Source organism: Lonchura striata, chromosome 1 (assembly GCF_046129695.1).
Source record: "Lonchura striata isolate bLonStr1 chromosome 1, bLonStr1.mat, whole genome shotgun sequence".
Lineage (NCBI taxonomy): Eukaryota > Metazoa > Chordata > Aves > Passeriformes > Estrildidae > Lonchura > Lonchura striata.
In genome coordinates, this window is record NC_134603.1 from 140673059 (window position 1) to 140691899 (window position 18841).

The 18841-nt window shown below is 39.6% G+C and overlaps 1 protein-coding gene across 1 annotated transcript; it reads right to left on the reverse strand.

Moving 5' to 3' along the window:
• Window positions 1-398: 398 nt before the first annotated feature.
• On the reverse strand, window positions 399-17350 carry MASTL (microtubule associated serine/threonine kinase like). The gene is made up of 13 exons (XM_021543042.3): window positions 17213-17350; window positions 16277-16414; window positions 14589-14728; window positions 13759-13847; window positions 12386-12492; window positions 11937-12072; window positions 11169-11341; window positions 8783-10018; window positions 7846-7972; window positions 6365-6379; window positions 4450-4563; window positions 4258-4359; window positions 399-2812 (listed from the first exon to the last, which is right to left on the reverse strand). Exons 1-13 carry the CDS (start codon window positions 17333-17335, stop codon window positions 2655-2657), a joined length of 2658 nt encoding a protein of 885 aa, XP_021398717.2. The 5' UTR covers window positions 17336-17350; the 3' UTR covers window positions 399-2654.
• Between the last annotated feature and the right edge of the window lie 1491 nt (window positions 17351-18841).

An 18841-nucleotide genomic window follows, 5' to 3' on the forward strand; every position in this document is an offset into this window, starting at 1 on the left:
AAACTGTCTCCCAAGATAACCTGGAAGCTATAGAGTTTGTGTAGGTTATGTACATAAAAGTTCAGGCCTTCAGGAAGCACCATGTAAGAGCTGGAGGACTTGCCAAGTGGTTTTCCACAACTTCTAAGGATCAGAAACTTTTGCCAGCCTATACTATTATTTGTAGATCTTGACTAATAAGAAACACTAGATCTCTTCCATTATACCTTTTAAACTTTTACCTGTAATATTTCAAGTCAAGCAACAAGTGGGACAAAACCAGTGGGATTGAGTTGACAAGGAATTCCATGTTGAACAATAAAGCTAGGATTGTCCTTTTTACAAAAGATAAAAGCCCCACCAACCAAAACACCCCACAATAAAAAAAACCGCATCACAAATCCTCAACTGTCAACATCTGACATCCAACTCCATGTTTATTATAACAAGGATAATGAAGATAATGAAAGAACAGGATATTGCAATATTTTCAGGGCTGATTGTGTGAAATTTTAATTTTGGACAGCCGTGTAGTGATAATTTTATATTAAACATTCAGATTTGTCAATTGGCTGATTTACTGTTCTACAGATTCTTGTTTTTGTATTAATTAACTGGTTTTGTATTCTATGTTTTTGCATTAATCAACTGGTAAACACTCCACAATTTTCTTTTAGGATAAGGTTTTTATAGAAGCTTGCTTGACCCTTGTAGATAATTAAGAACTATTTCAAGGGGCTAAAGAAGATAAGTGTAACAAGTTTCTTCCACCTTGGATGGGAATGTGTTATACTGCCAAACGGGAACAGGTGCAACCCTTTGTAAAGCACTGAAGACAAAGAGGTGTTCAGTTTCTTTTTTCTTTGACATGTAATCATAGTTAATTCTTTTAAGATTTGCTTCCTTAAACTAGATTACTAGAAATGGAAGAATAAATAGCATAAAATACCAGTAATTAAGGTACCCTCCTACCCCAGTTTATATAGTCTAACTGTACATAGGAGAACCACTAAAGAACTTCTCATCACTTTCAGAGAATGTTGTCTATGAATACTGCTTCAGTAGTGCATTTGTTTGCACCTTTTCCATCATGTAACAATTGCAGTGTGACTGAACAATTTAGAAGTTCTCTGAAACTACAGTCCTTAGCAAAGAAAGATTCACTGTATGTTTTGCAACTTGCCAAGACTCTGTTTCACAAAATTGAGTTATCACAACAAGAGCTGGGATTGGTCATTCTGAGTTATTAAAAATCGGCTCTCTTTAGGTCTTTCTAGGAAACTCCCTTTTTCTTCACCATTCCCGTTCCTTTCCCAGCAATCTGAGGGGATAGTGGGAAGCCTGGGAGACTATTTGCTCAGAATTCCATCAATAAACCTTGTCTTCCAGATAGCAGGGTAATGAAAGGACAACTCACTACTGCTACAAAAAGCGTCTGTTCATGAAACCAAAAGGCACTTGGCAAAAATCACTGGCAAAATGCTTGGCTTCTGGCACATGGCCCTTGGCTGGTAACGGCATCTAGCACAAATGAACTTTATCTAACATATATTAACCTGAAAAATTAAAATCTTCTTTAAGTTAGAAATACATATGCAAGAAAAATACTGAAGATTATTTAAACAGAATTATCTACAAATAAACCTCTAAAACCTAGCAGACACAAGATTTGTATTGCATTTAAAGATAAATTTAAATATACTTCCCCCTAATTTAGGTTTATACAGAATATACACTTCTATCTTATATTCTATTCAAAATCTAAGTTCTGGCTGTAAGTTTACAGAACAGTCTTTTAGCCTACAATATATTATAGTGTTTAATATTTGGCAGCTTCAGTATGAATACTACTTGTTAGAAAACAAAAAAATCACCTGTCAATTGTCATCTGACACAAGGGAGCCCACACACACTGGACATTTTCTAGATAAAACCAGTGACTAAAATGTATGTTCAGTCCAGCTTCCTACAGTCCAAGTGGTTACAACACAACAACTAAAGCAGAGCATTTGTTTAACAGACTTGCCCCAGGTATCCTCTAGGACAGGGTAATAACCAGAGGAACTCCTGCCAGTCTCCTGTGCCACTTGTAGCCAAATTAACTTGGAACACCGTTGTATCTTCCCATCCCTCTTGGGGACAAACAAGACAAGACATTTCAAAGTTGCATTATGATTCAATTTTCCACTTTAGTGGAATAGAAATGACCAGTTTTGCACAGTGGATATATATTCACACTGCTCAGACAGGACTGCTCCCAAACCAGCTTGCCACCACACTGAACCACCAATAGGTAAGTTATTCATTAGATACAATGACAATTCATTTATATCCTTTCCCTATTATGTTTAGCTGGGAAATAATGCCACACTTCCTAACTGTAATAAATCATTACTATTAAAAGCCCCATTATTGCCCAGAGTTATTAGGTCCAAGAAACACAATGCTCTGGCCCTCTTAGTAAGGTGCAGTAAGATAAAAAGTAGCACAAAGGCACTTGATACCAGTTTCATACAGTAGTTTACAGTATTTTAGAATAAAGAAGGCTATAATAAAAATAGACTGGTAACTTGAAACACACTATATTTAGCAAGGAAACTTAGTCAAGACCAAACTAGGTTACAAGACAACCTGTAAGTGTGCAAAACCATGAAGAATGTTCACTTATCTTGATGCTATAAGCTAAATCCAGACACAGTCAGGTGCTGAGCATTGTTTCTAGCATCAAAGTAAGAGGTGTCGGTCTCATCATCCGGCTGAGGTATAAATGGCATTGTTTGGTTCTGGAGATTATCCCAGTCCACCCCGTGAAAGAGGGGGTGATGCTTCAGCTCTGAAACAGAAGTTCACATAAGCATTATAAACTGCTTTATGTCCAAGCACCATAGTCACTTTGTTCATTTGTAACTGTCAGTAGACTTGCTCTTTATTTCTTTTTTAGAAGTTCATAAATGTGTAAATTGCAATTGGGCTTTGATTGCCCCCAACTTTAGGATCAAACTGTTGGCAGGACAAGTAGCTGTCACCCCCATCCAGGGAAACTGTTCCACACAGTTCCACTGAGCCAAAAGCAGCCTTAAAGCTGCACTTACCCAGAAAGACTGAATTTAGAGAAGCACAGCAGTACAACAACATAACTGGGGTTTCCCAGTACTAAAGTCTTCATGCTGTAGTGATAAAAGGGACAGCACAAATTTGAGAGAAGGGAGAGAAGATGACAATGATGGAAACTTAGGTACAACAAGAAAACTTAATGGTTGTTCTGAAAACTACTCATCCAACTTCAGTGAATTATAAATTGGACAAGATGGCCAAATACAGCTGTAAATCTTAACAAGGAATGAATTTTGAAAAAGCTCAGATAAGAAGAAACCATTATGTAATCTATTTTAAAATTCTGCCCTTGAACGGGCAATTTGGATTTCACTCTAAAATCCAGAAATAAAGACAATAACTTGTATTTAACTAAAACACCTTCAGATTGATTTTTGGGAACTATCAAAGCCACAGGATTTTCTGTTGACATAATAATCTTCACTCATAATTTTGTGCCTTCTCTATTTTAATTTGGCTTGATTCCAGCTTCTAGCATGTAGTTTATGTGTAAGAGTGTGTAAGCCTTTCCATAGTAATTTCCTCCTCTAGTGATTTCCTGAACAGTTCTCATAAGATTTCTTTCTCTATTTCCGGAATATCTCACTCTAAATTTCTTTCCATTATCAACTTTTTTTAAAAAAGCATAGTCACTGTTAACAATAGCAAATGTTTAAGCCCTTCTATGAAGAGAAAAAAGTAGACTTTGTACAGTATATATTGTCCAACTTTGTATTCTCCTATGCAGTCAGATAAGACAGGCTGATTCCTAAGAAAAAAACTCCTCTCTCTGAATTAACTGTTTGTTGTAGGAGGCTTCTCTCCCAAATTACCATCTTTTAACCTAAACATCATTTAGGTTATAAATTCCAAATATCCATTAGATAAGAGAGAACTTCAGTACATTAGATGTCCAATACTAAAAATGCATAGCAGAACAGCAGTAAAGTAACACAGAAGTTCAATTTAAAAAATTAAAAACAAACAAAACAATTCAGCCCCAGAATTACCTTGTTCAGAAAGGAAAAACCCCACAAGAAATACAGAAAATGCCACAACTTAAGTGCTGTGGTACTATACATGGAACCTAGTGAGGCATTGAAGTTTATTAGCCTAAGTTTCAGGAGGAGGAGATCACCACTTAAAAATTTGCAATTAGCTGCAAAGAACAATTTTAATACTAACCCTTCAGTCCAGCTCTCTTAGTAGTATCAATTGTTAGAAGAAGATCTATTGCATTCTGGGCATTATCAGACAACTTTTCTTCACCCTCAGGCCAGGGAATATCTACAGACAAAGAAAGAGTTGAGTTAGTAACTCAAACTATAAAATAAATATTGGAAATACATACATACCCTGATTACTGAAACAGATTACCTCTTTTCAAAATATTTTGGAAGACCTGTGTTGGTGTTTCATCATTAAAAGGTGGAATTCCAGTTAGAAACTCAAACAGACAAACTCCAAGGGCCCACCAGTCTACAGCAGAACCTGGTAAAATAAATCCACATAATTACACTTACAAAAATGATACTTGCAAAGACTTAAAGATTAGCAAAAGCTGAAGAGTGTTTAAATTCTGCAAGTTTCTTGAAAATTATGAAGAGACAAGTTGTATTTAATATTCATGCAGATTAAAAATATATTAAAAGATTTTTTAAAGCCACTCTGCTCCTTAATTCATTACAGGTAACACTGGGGTTTACTGATAAAACCAAGGAGGCTCTTAGTAAAAATCTAATTATCAACTCCTATCACAGAGAATCCAGGAGCTAACTTTTCCAAGAGACTGTTTTGTGATAAGAAATCTATGCCTCATGACTAGAGCCTGGATGATTGCTCCATGTTGACATCTGTGCCCTTCTCTCAGTTCTTTAAAGTTTCCAAAACCTCAGGCTATTGAACTTAATTTCTGTTTGTCTAAATTATGATGAACATCATGAAGACAACTTGCAGAAACAAGCCAGCACACATGAAGCTGGCATTACCTTCCATTACACTGAAATGACTGGGGCAATGTGTAGTTACTGGCTATCTCTACTTTGTTATAAGATAGTTCTGGTTTTCCACATTCCAGAGTTTTGTCTTTTTGCCAATCTCTCCTGTTAACCTACATTCAAACCAGCAGGCAAAGCAATCCCAGACACCACTGCATGCATTCTAAGCTTTCTGCATCTTCATGCCATGCCCACTCCACCATATAAAGAATAGATGCCACAACTGCCATTAAAAAAATAAAAAAACTTTGAAAGATAATAAATGTAATTGTTCTTGGCTGTTTTTGGCATATAAAAAACCTAAGACACCTCCAAGCAAAATGAATGTTCTGAGCCATTTCACAAAGACTACTGTGAAGTTTAGAAATGCTGAAAACCAAAGTGTTTAACCAGCAATCTAATACACTTTTAGCAGCTCCCAACAGCAGTAAGAGTGCCCACCAGGCTAAGCACATCAAAGCAGTCAGTTCACATCCACTGTTGTTAAGAGCACTTATATGTTCAGTAAAATATTCTCAGCTCCAGTCAAAGTCTAATAAGATCACAACCTGAACAGTGTAATAACCAGGTTCCAGCAGCAATATTTCCCACAAAAAGTCTAACTAAAATTAGATTAATTCCTACCATAATCCTGCTAAGCAGGACCCAAGGACAGCATGAAGCTGTGCTGGGGAGGTCAAGGTGGGATATCAAGAAAGTTTTTTCACCCAGAGGGTGGCTGGGCACTGGAACAGGCTCCCCAGGGAAGTGGTCACAGCACCAAGCCTGGCAAGGGTTCAAGAAGGGTTTGCACAAAGCTCTCAGGGACAGCTGTGACTCTTGGGGCTGTCCTGTGCAGGGACAGGAGCTGGACTCAGTGATCCTTTGGGTCCCTTCCAACTTGGGATATTCTATGATTCTGTGATTTGAAGCAAGAAGCAGTAACACCAGGTCTTGAGCACCTGAACTTTCTTCACCCATAGGCAAAGTAAATCAGACTGACTGCAATGAAGTGAAAGGCAGCAATGAGAAAAAGTATCTCTGACTTTACCTCATGTTAAACAATTTAAGAATGCTGACTTTCCTTCTGAAGTACATGTTTACATGTGTGATTTCTGATAGGTCAGTCACACTGATATGATGTTGCCATACTCTGCAAGCATCACACATTTTTATGTGGAGGCATATTGGACATGTCTTTCTATATAGAAACACTGTTCACCCAAACAATGTTCTCAGAAACAGTGATCTAGTTATACTTTGACTCTTCAGTTATGCTGAACACTTCAGCTCTGCACAGAATACAGAAAACTCACCAGAGAGCAGAGTCCCTGCGTTTGAAAAGACAATGAAGTAAAAATATTACAATTATTGAAAAAAAAAAAAAAACCAAAACAAAACCCATAACAAACACAAACACTGAATATCAAGTATGATTCTCCAAAGGCATAGGAATGAAGATTTTTTTCCCTAAGGTAGTATTCCACAATAAGGAAAGATGGCAATGTTAAATCTAAGTTAGAAACAAAAATAAAATAGTTTTGTAACATGATTAATTTAGGATTAAAACTACATTTACAAGCAGCTGAACACATAAAACATTTAGTGAGGAAAAATTTGGAGTTCCAAAAACCCTGGCTTCAGTAAAGGTAATGGGAGATTTGTAATTTCCTGATACAAACCTGAGACTCTGCAAGTTTTCACTGAAGTCCTGAAAACCCAGTAACCACAGAGAAATCACCCTAATTACATTGTCTAAGTAGCACTGATTGCATTTCCAAAATACTATCCAGTTTTAACATCTGCCAGATATCTAAGAATCCTAAATGGCAGTACAAAGCAACAACTACGTATGTTTAGCATTTTCAGTCTTTACCGTTAAATTGTTAAATAGCTTCATAGAGCTTTAGTTAATTTATATTAGCAGAATTTTATTGCTCCACAGGATAGTAATGGACTGCTTCTCAATTCAGGTCTCTCTCTCGTGTAGTTTTCCCAAGACTTGCAGCTCTACAAAATAGTAGTATACTTTTGGGATGGAAATAAAATGCAATTATACATCAACAACTGTATTAGAGATAGATACATTGCATTTAATTTTTCACAAAGCTTCTTGCAAGTTAGCAGAAAACTATTTCAGACTTTTTGTTCATCTCAGAATCTGACACAAAGAAATTTATGCCCTTCAAAGTTGTGCTGTTTTAGTACAGTATTTTGAAAGCAAACAAACAAACCCAAAAAACCAACCTCTAAAAATTTGGTGGCTATTACTGCACCCTTATACAGAAGATCCCATCAGATGTCTGGTGTGTTTCATCAGGTCACTCAACAATAATTGATTTTGAGGCAACTTCATAAAATTGTCTAGCTTCACATAACAATTACCAATAAACACAGAAGACATTCTAAAAATAACTGGAGGCTTAAGCCTCTCACTCTAGAATTTCACTAAATTCCATCTTTCCCATCCCAAATAATCTTTAAGGACACTCAGGATGACCAAGTTGTTACTCCTAAGCCAGATACAACTCTCAAGCTGCCAAAGCAGTTTCCAATGCTGACTGGCAGCAAGCAAGACTGTGACAGACAACCAAATCCTCTGGTTATGAGAAAGCAGTAAATGAATGGAAGGAGCATCTGAAGCAAACACAGCCACCCATGATGGCAAGAGCTTAGCACGAGCTCTTTTTGAAGAATTCTAAATCTTATTGCTTGAAGTGTTTACAGTTCTACAGACAGTTTGCAATGTAAAGGTGCCACCTCTTTCAAGTACTGACAGATGGCTGGTTTGCCTTACCATGAGGCTGTGTCAAAAGCAGCTCAGGTGCCAGGTAGTCTGGGGTCCCCAGAATGCGTTCACCTTCTACGGGGGCAGCTCCTCTTCGAACACTCTTTGGAGTCCTGTATGGTGTGCCAGCATCCCCCTGAAAATATGGGACAAGGACTTCAGATGGCAAACAAAACCAGCTCAGAAACTCCCATCTCCAGCTTTAGTCACAGATGTGACTAAATGTAAATGTAATAATTGATACTTAAGTTCAAGCCAAGAACAAGTCACAAAACATTCCCTGAGAAGCATGTGTGAAATGCGCTTCTATTGCTTTATCTCAACAGTCTTGAAGTATAAAGATGCCTACTCTTTGAGGAACTTTTCCCTAAGTTCTTCCTCCAGTGTCACATCCAGCAGCTATCACTCTTTACATCAATCTTTTTAATAGGCTTGTAACTGGCATTTGACAGAATACATTATACCTTAACGTTTACCAGGATAAAAAAAAAGAAAGTAGCATGTACAATGGCAGTTACCAGCAGCTGAACAGCACTCACACTTGGGAAGAGTGCAGGATAACAAAAAAGAAAAAAAATCAAAGACTTCTCATTACATTAGGAAACCTGTAACTGGTCACAGAAAATACAGCACTGCACTAGGAGCAGACAGAGACAAAATAGCACAGGCTTTTTTTAATCAGTTCTCTGTAACAGCAAAGATTTCTCAGAGATGGACAGTCAATGCATATTGAGCCAAAGGCAAACCAGTGAACATAAAGCTACTGCTAAATTCTTACAGATATTATAATTTTGGCCACACAAGTCAGCAAGTAAAACCCTTTCAACAGAGGTAATTTTGACAGATTATCTCAAACTACGTAAGTTTTCCCTAAATTTACCACTGAAATAATCAGGTCCCTAATGTCCAATGCATGTACCAAGTTTCTATCTGCCTCCTTACCTACCTGATAGACCTGATATGGTCTTCCTTTCTGTAGTGGAGTGATAGCTGTTGGGTAAGAGCCACTGCAAGCAGGTGAAAGATCCATTATATCTAAGGAAGCCATGCTGCATGGCTCAGATATATTAGATACATTGATTGGACTATTGTAACTCCGAAAAACAACAGCATTTTTTTTTAAGAGACTCAGTGCTTCCATCATCTTTTCTGAAGGAGAAGGTACTGTGTCAAGATAAGTTTCTTCCATGTGTTTCTGGTCATTATCCTTTTTCTGTTGTAATGGCTTGCAGTCCTGGACTGTATGTGCCTCCTCTCCATACCGTGAGGCATCTTGGGACTCTGGTGACGTTACTAGCACACCTTCAGGTTTTGGTTCCTCAAAGGAGAGGTCTTTAATACTTCTGTCCAAATCTAAAAGCTGTTTTTCTAGATGGCTTTCTGTAACAGACACTTCAGGAAGTAAGTCAGAATCTGCACTGAAGACATCTAAAGGTTTTTCATCATCAGTGCCTAAAAAACTTGAGTTCATGTACTCCTTTTCATCATCCTTTCCACAGTCTGCATCCAGATCACACATAAGATTTTTAGCTACAGTTGGAGTGAGTGATCTTCCTACTGTTTCCTGGTTACTAATAAAACTCTTAACTTCTTCCTTGCTTTCACAGGTGTCACATAGGCATCCAGCATTACAAAGTATTAAGGATTGAATTTCTGTTGTCAAACCTGAACCTTTGTTTGCCAGAAATTCTGAGATCTCACAGCCACGTTTATATTCTGCATTGCTTTTTTTAACATAGTTAAGTTCCTGACAAGGACTACTGTCAACTGATTCAAAGCTTCTTTTTACACCTGCCTTTTCAAACATTACTTCCTCTTTGACAGGCTCATTCTGCCTTGAAAGAGACTGTTGTAGTCTGGAAGTCTCTGCTGTTTCATACGTCATGTTTCTTTTATTTACAAAGACATTTTCTTTCCAAATCTTATTTTCAGAAATACACTTTCTTACTACGCCTTTCACATCCAGAGTGCTCACGGGAGTATCTGTTAAATCCAAATGTTCACTTTTCAACTTCTGCCTACTGCCAGACTCATTGCTGGCAATGGGAGAAATGGCAGACTCAAGTTCTTTTTTCTGTAATACTTCAGTACCTTTGCTATTTGGCAACATAGCATTTGAAAGGAGAGCTGACCCACTGTTACTGGTTTTGCATGTTGTAGAACGAAGTTCATCTCCACTTTGCTGCAAAAAAGCACATTAAGTTTTGAGTATCAAGAAAAATATGATTACAGTATTACAGAAAAGCTTAATTTGAAATACTTTATTACAACCTCCATAAGGAAATGAAGATTTGCAAACCTTACTCATTCTAACTACCACTAGTGAAAAAACAGACAAAAAAAGTCAAAACCAAATTAAGGATAACTTGATAATTTGACTTCTTTTAAGAACATAAAATGAGCTTGCTAGAATAGAAAATGTCATATTTTTAAATGCCAAAGGATAAAAAAAATAGAGCAATTGAAGCTGTATTTGTGATTTTATTTTAAGAAGTTAAGCTACAGAAGTCTTTAGTTTCCAAAAAAGTCCAGAGGAAAGAACACCATTATAGTTCCCTGCAGTATATTACACTTCAGAGATGACAAAAGGAAAATCTGATATTACTCATGTTTTCATAACACAATACCAAAACCAAGGCCTAAGAAACAGGTAGATACAGGATAATAAATTGTTTTAAATGTAAGTTGTTCTTTATGCTCTAAATAGGAATCATGGCAAGGATCTACATAGCACAGCAGCATTTTCTTTTAGGTTTGTGTAGAATTTCATTAATACATTTAAGCAGGATAAAATATTTTAGGACAAAATATTATCAGCTATAATTATTGGTGTTAGGTTAGTTGATACAAAACCCTTCAGTAATAAAAGCCTTAAACTTTTCAGTTTAATAGCTAGTAGAACTTTGAAGTGGATTTTATCTTTTTCCCAAGTTTGGTCTTTTAAAGAAATTACTTCACTCACAATGCTGAGCAAATAAAGCTACAGGGACAACTTCCAAAAAGCCACTGCTCCCAGCAGTGCCCACCTTGTGCAGGATAGGGCTAAACCAGTGATGGTCAGTGGAGCCTTCTCTTTCACTCCTCTGCTGCAGACTCAATAGCATTTGCTTCTCCTGTTACATTGCAAGGGACTAATATTTGTTTGAAGGAAAAGGCTTTATTGGTTTGATCCAAAATCCTACTCAACATAAATTACAACCCCTGCTCCTTCTACTGTAGGAAAGTTTCTCAACACTTGAAATAACTGAGGCAAGTAGAGTAAATAGAAGACATTTGCATACACAAGTACAAACTAATTTTAATTTAGAGTGGAAAGATGAAACAGTCCTGACCTCTACATCTTTCCTGCACCTGGGGCTGCTCCAGTTTTCTGATTCCACACTGGACAGGTGTGTGTTAGACTGACTACTGACAGTGGAGGTACCAAACCTGTTTCTTGACTGAAGCAGAGTAGGAGTTAAACTCCTCGCTGGCATCACAGGTGTTAATTGAGAATTATCCAGATCTTAAGAGAAAAAAAATTCAAATGTTGATACAAACAGGCAACATGTACTGACTGACTTCACACTATTTTAAGCTTTCACATCAAAGGAAGCTAAGGAAAGCTATGTATGACAACGTCTCTTGTCATCTTTCCTGCATAGTCAGTTTATGCATTTGTTGAATCAGGAATTTGCCAAGAATGTACAAGCAGTACAAACATTAGCAGCATAGTTGCCTTCTTTCTTGTTTCAGGTTAGAAATGAAAAAGTAGTAAGATCAGACAATTTAAATGAAAACATACATGCCTATATTTAACATACATGCCTATATTTAACAATTTCCACCAAAAGTATGTCAAGAACTGACACTATTTCCATAAAAAGTTAAAGGTGATTTTGAATTCGGAGGTCATGATTTGAAAAAACCCAATCAAACAAAACCACTTAAGAAGGTGACATAAGTACTGTAGGTGAAAATATGTCATATGTAAAGTACTGGAGAAATGGTGGAGAGCAAGACACCAAGAGAATCACACCTTTTATGAAGACTCACATAAAAATAAAAGACCCAGACCTTACAGCCAGAGGACTCCTCAGCACAAGGTCTGGTATACTCACGTGTTTTGAATAATTTAGTTGAAAGAGGGGTATTTTCCTTTTGGGCCATAGGTACAGGAGAAACCGCTCCATGCAGACTGTCAGATGTTGGACTCAATTTGTGCCCCGGCACTTTCATTCCTACAGGAGGTGTATACTAACAAGCAGAAAGAAGTACAGTTAAAAGTAATGGAGTCTGAACAATCTCAATCCAGGATTGACAGTATAACTTCACACATTGTTTATGATGTTTGCATTGGAGCTTGGCCATGCCCATTAAAAAGTCAACAATTCAAAATACAGTCCAAGATAATCACATCAGAATTTCAAAATGCTCTAAACATATCATAAGTAATTCTACCAGCTGGCAGAAGGGATGCAAGAATAGCCTTAGCATGCCAACTATTGAACTGAAGATAGTAAATAAGCTAAAAGGATGAAGTACTTCAAAGACAGTGAAAATTACTTACAAAGCCCAAAGAACTGATAAGAGACAACAATTGTCCTGGAGTACGTGAGTAGTCCTGTTTTGGCTTTGGCATTGATGGGGTAGTAAGGATATCTATCATATTTATCTCTACAGAAGAAAAATCCAAAATCAGATATATCAGGTTTTCATTTTGATATTAAACAAAGGCAAAGTTGCAGACATTTACTTAAGTTTCATGAAGATGAAAAAAACATTTAGTCACATACTGAACAAATATACAAATGAAGCTACCAAGACCAGTTGAAGACTTACCTGTACATTCTTACTTAACACAAGGTGTTATCTCTTATGCATCCATACATTTATACATACAAAAGTTGTAGAAGCCAAATTTCTTTTCCAACATACTACGCAAAAAGCACTACATGTTCTAATTTAATATCAGCTTTGGTTTTTAGGCAAAAGTTCCAGCTTATGGCTTGTGGAATAGGATACTAAATTTGATTCCAAATCTGCCATCACTCCAAAAGGCATCTCAAAATAGCTACACAAGATTTTTTCATAGGTGAAATTCAACCTTAGATACCCTTTTTTTTTCTGCTCACTAGCAGTAATTAGCTTTAAAGTTGTCATATAATGTTCAACTAGATACAACAATCTGTTGCATTAGAACACCAGATAAAGCAGTATACCATAAAAAATAGAGAATACCTGGTATTTTCCTTTATATTCTTAAAACCATGAATCAAACTCCATAGACAACTCTGAATTTCTACATTCCTTTAACTATATAAAAAGGATGTACTCTCCAGCAGCTGTCTCAAGCAACTTATGTGCAGCATAAGTTTGGATGATCTGGCTAAGGAAGTACAAACCAGTTCAGAAATTGGCTATTCACCTTAAGATCTGCAGCCTGTACAGACAGTAATGACTATTCAGCTGTATTTTCTGCTTGAAAAGAGAACATTCAAATGCCAAAGCACTGTGCTAATCTTCCCCATATCCCTCAAACTAATGTCTGGAATGTCCCAGTTAATTTATTGGAAATTAATTTATACAGGACCGAGAGCCATGAACTGAAGGCCAGAAGTAGTCAGAGAAACAGGAAAAAGCCAGAATTATTCATTCACCCATTGAAATCCATATCCCTCCAAAAAAAGGGCTCTAGATCTTATTTCATACAGCCTTGTCCCAAATAATAAATATTTTACCTTCTGAAGTGCAATGCTAAGAGCAGACCCCTTACTAGCACGTAGCTAATCAGTACTAACCTATTAGAAATTAGGTATTACTGCAACATTTGCACTTGTTTAATTGAAAGGTGCCCTTTACAGGGATGTTGTGTTCAACAATATGGAAATGTGATGCAGAAATAAATTTTAATACAACCAAAAGGATAGAAAGAACTCTTACCTCTGTTCAGAGTAACTCTGGAAAGCCCAAAGTCTGTCAACTTTATATGTCCCTGATTAGAAATTAGCATATTGTCTGGCTTCAAATCCCTGAAAAAATGAATACAGCTGAAGTCAGCAAAAAGAGCACAGAGCAACACAAAGAGAGTTCACTGAAGAGAAACACTCAATACAAAACATTGGTTAGATTTGTTTAATAGTAACACCTCCTAGCCAGGAGAAGATTCCAGTTTGAGAAACACATGAACTGAATCAACTATATTTAGCATTAAATATGGCACAAACATCTCAGGTTTTGTAAAAATCATGCATGCATGTCAAGAGTTGCATATTTTGTCCTTCAGCAGGCTCAACAAGTGTCCTTCACAAGTAGCACCATCATAACATTCACTCATGTGCCGCTCCTACAGGTGACAAGCAAACCTCCAGCAGGAGTTTTCACGTGTGCTCTCTGCAGCATTGCTGAATGCAAGAAGAGCTCTCACTATGGGGGAGCATCAGGGTAGCCAGCCCTCTCCTACAGGCAGGCCAAGTGTGCAGTACCCAGGGGGTTCCTGAACCATCACAGCTGCTAATACAGCACTGGACTGGGAAAGAACTGGCAGGGAAAAGCAGCATGGGTTTGTGTGCTCAGCACACCCAGACAGATTTTATTTTAGCCATTGTTTCACAGCATTGCTGCATTGCACACGTGCAAAAAGTTTCCAGGAGCTCTAGCAAATGAAGTGCCTGTGGAAGCTGCCACAATGAAACTGTGACGGTTATGCGTTAGAGTGAAAAAACAAAAAATCCAAACTACCAAATACTCATTTGTAAGAAAAAAAAATTCACCTGTGGATTATTCCATGCCTGTGAAGATAGTCAAGAGCCAATGCTGCTTCAGAAATATACTTAACAGCCATTTCTTCATCAAAATATCCATAAATATGGAGAAGAGATTTGACATCTCCACCAATAAGGTACTCCATCACCTGCCATTCAAGCATTATAAATTTAAAACACATTTCAAAATTGAAGTAAAATACAAAGTAACTTTCACCCCTATAAAAATATGATTTCAAGGAGCAGAAGCAGAGAGAAGCAGCTTTGTTCAAACCTCATTTCCCACACAATACTTTTCACTTGGATAAAATAATTAAAGTGTCATGTAACAGACATTACACATTTTCTTTCTGTAGACCATTTGCTTATTTTATTTGCCTACATTACTTTTAGAAGCTAACTAAAAAGCTGACTACAGCCTTTGAGAGTTAACTACAGAAAATTTCCTATATTATAAATGTTATATATTTCTATATTGAATATTATGTATTTTAACCTATATTTATATTCATATATTACTCTATATTTAACTTAATATTGTATATTTCCATAGTATAGAAAATGAAGTGCAAAGCATTCCTGTGAAACTCCACGCCTGAAGCCAAAGACCACCTGTTCTATACAAATCAAAGTATCTCAACATTTTATCTTGCAATCATTTATACACAATATTAAATTCAGACCTAAGCTTTGTGAAATAAGTGCAAACTATCAAAAATGCAAACAGTGAGAGTTACTGTGCATATAAGACACTTAAAAAAGAGTGCAAAAAAAATTCACACACCCAATAGACCATTATGCAGACACATTCTGATGGCCCACGTCATATTCAGAATAAAATACAAGTCAGCAGAACTTCTGAAACTCACTCTTTGATGTCAAGAATGCATTTATGGGGTTTTGGTCAGGAAATCTCACCAGTACTTATATTCCAATACACAATATTCTTCCATGCACATATATATAAACACACACACATATACACACACACACACACAGAGACATGATTCTGGCATCTCCTTTACAAATCCTTCACCCTGAAGTCCTCTACTCCACCCAGCAATTCAGAGACTCCAGAAAAAGAAGGCTTTGTTTACACTCAAAATGCATTGTAGGAGTGCATAGCAACCTTGTCTCAGAATTGCATCAAGCTTTCCCTGTGTGTGCTTACAACAATCCACACAAATTGTGCCAGACCCTTTGTAGACAGTCTGAATCCTTATGTGGAAGCAGTACATAAACCCATGCACAAGTCCTGCTGTGCTCCACAGTGCTCCATGTGGACCAGCATCTAATCTTGCCACCCACTTTCCATCTTGTCATGTAGGCCAACAGCTGTAACAAATCTTGAGCACTGGCAATAAGTAAAATAGATTTCCTTTCAGTGAGCCATGGAGTATCATCCAGTCACCTGGCTTCTACTTGAATAGAATGATTTCTTATTTTCTCTAAGATCTCTATGTATTTCTAAGACAGAACAGTTGTAAGAATTTCTAAGTCTCCTGTAATAGAGGGGGACATGAGCAGAAAGAGCCCAAAGCACCAGAGGAAGATAAATATTTTACTTGTTCAACCATCCTGAGAAAGATGTAAAATTGACTAAGGAATACCATTACAAAAATGCTTTGAGATATCACTGCCACTCATGCTCAATTTTCAAGACTATCATAATATGCCACAGCTATTTTTTTACTTACTAAATATACATTGTTTGCTGACTGAAGTGAGTAGTATAAGTGCACAATGAAAGGACTTTTACTGAGAGCCAATGCATCCCGCTCTGCCTGCACCTGGTGAACCATATTTTTGTTGATCATGTCTGCCTTTTTCATCACCTGAAAAACAAAACAAAGCACACAAATTATTTAACCTCAAAATGCTCATAATAAAACTGCACAGAGATATATAGCTCTGCAGAGCAATGCCTATTTTGCATGACTGTTTTTATGTTTCCTATTCTTGGTGTACTACGTAGCTTGCTATAATCCTTTTAATCACAAAGTCAAGTTTGCACAAATAATTGGTAAGGATCTTACTAACAGCAAGCCTGGATTTTAGTCCTTTATGCAACAACACAGAAAACGCGACAGGTTTTGGTTGGGTTTTTAAAAATACTTACTCAGCAAGAACGTTTTTTTAAAATTTATTCTCGTCTTGTTTCTCAAAGGCGGTGCTTTAACCCCCCAGGCAGGCGAGGCAGCTGAGGGGGCTCAGTTACAAGCGAGAAGCCAACAGCGCTCTGGCGCTTGGCAAGGTTTTTGCCGCTATTTCCCCTTATTTAAAGTACTTTTTAAAACCTGCTGTCGTTACCAGAGCTCCCCTGAGTAAACCCTGCAGCACTTCGGGGAGGTGAGAGCAGGGCACGGCCTTGCACACTGCCGGGGCAGGGCACCGCCCGGGCAGCGGCCGCTCCCGAGGGCCGGGGCTCCCCGAGGGCCGGGGCTCCCCGAGGCCCGGGGCTCCCCGAGGGCCGGGGCTCCCCGAGGGGCCGGGGCTCCCCGAGGGGCCGGGGCTCCCCGAGGGGCCGGGGCTCCCCGAGGGCCCGGGGCTCCCCGAGGCCCGGGGCTCCCCTGTGCCGCACGGGGCTGCTCCGCAGCGGGGCCGGCAGCGCCGCCACCCCGGCCCCGCCTCACCTTCACGGCGTAGAGCCGGCCCGCCTTGCGGCCGAGATACACCTTCCCGAAGGCGCCGCGGCTGATGGGCTTCACGATGGTGAACTCCTCGATGGAGGGGGGCCGGGGGACCTCGACGCGCATCGAGCCGGCGGCTGTGGCGGCGCTGGGGCTGGCAGCATCGCCCCGCTCCTCCCCGGGCCGCTCGGGTGCCATGGCGCCCCGGCCCCGCGCCCGCCGCGGTTCAAACCGGCCCCGCCCCGCGCGCGCCGTCACCAACGGCAACGGAGCTGTCGCGAGACCCGCGGCGGCCGCGGGAGGCGCGGGCGCGGCGCGGGGGGCGGGGAGCGCCGCCCTCAGAACGTGCCGTGACAAAACACCGAAACACCGCCCCTCCGGGCTGGCAGGTCGCTCCTCGGGGGCAGTGCCGCCCTCAGAACGTGCCGTGACAAAACACCAAAGCACCGCCCCTCCGGGCTGGCAGGTCGCTCCTCGGGGGCAGTGCCGCCCTCAGAACGTGCCGTGACAAAACACCAAAACACCAAAACACCGTCCTCCGGGCTGGCAGGTCGCTGCTCGGGGGCCAGTGCCGCCCTCAGAACGTGCCGTGACAAAACACCAAAACACCGAAACACCGCCCCTCCGGGCTGGCTGGTCGCTGCTCGGGGGGCAGTGCCGCCCTCAGAACGTGCCGTGACAAAACACCGAAACACCGCCCTCCGGGCTGGCTGGTCGCTCCTCGGGGGGCATCTAGGTTTTCCTACCTGGCTCTAGGTTGTAACTAGCTGTCAGCAGGTACTGTCCCCCCATTCCCACGGGAGGCTTGAAGGTGTCCTTTTGCAGGGACAGGAGTTGGACTGATGGGTCCCTTCCAACTCAAGGAAATTCTGTTTTTCTATAATTTTCTCACACTTGTATACTTGATAGCTCCAAGACCTGTGTCCAAAATGGAACAGCCAGGAGGGCTTGTCTGCCAGAGAACACGCTTTTTCTAGTTCTTACTACTGCCGTTCATCCCTCGCTATCTCTTTGTATTTTCTGGGCTAGCGATGGCAAACCGCTCCCTGGGCGGGTCTGTACTGATCAGGAGTCAGATTAACGTGGTCGGTCGCTTCCCACCAATTCTTGATTACTTCATCTGCTATTTATCTTAGGCAGGGTTGTTCCACAATTTGTTTCCTTATTTTGGGCATCTCCATGGCTACATCCTGCCTCCCTCTTGTGACAGCAGGGTCAGGGATGGCATTTACAGTGTACTCTGACCCAGCTGCCATCCTCCTGTTCCCAGAGCACAGGCCTTCTGCTCTGTTTACACAGCCCTCAGTGTTTACCAGTTTTACTGCTCTCAGCTGTGTTCTAGGTCACTTTTTTAACCCTTGCCTTGCTGATTTTATGTTGGTTTCGCATGTACATGGCTGTTCATTTTTATTTCACAATGATCATAATTGTTCTGTTGCAGTCTGTGCATCAGCAAAGAGATATCACTGCAGAGGTCAATGAACAACAGCGGGTGTCCTTTCACACAGCAGAGTAATTATGGGGCCCTTGTTTTGCTCCAAGATACATCACTTACAATCTGACCATGCTCAGAGACCTTGCTTGTAACTTGTGAAGGCGAGCTGCTACCCCACATACAATAAGCAATGCAAT

Bases quoted from the DNA above. Each gene is read 5' to 3' on its own strand.
- MASTL (XM_021543042.3), bottom strand. From the start codon at position 17,335: ATGCGCGTCGAGGTCCCCCGGCCCCCCTCCATCGAGGAGTTCACCATC. The intron at 12,493-13,758 runs GTAAGAGTTCTT...TTTCTTCTGTAG, and splicing joins CAGAGTTACTCTGAACAGAG to AGATAAATATGATAGATATC. The intron at 7,973-8,782 runs GTAGGTAAGGAG...CCATATTTTCAG, and splicing joins GACCATATCAGGTCTATCAG to GGGGATGCTGGCACACCATA.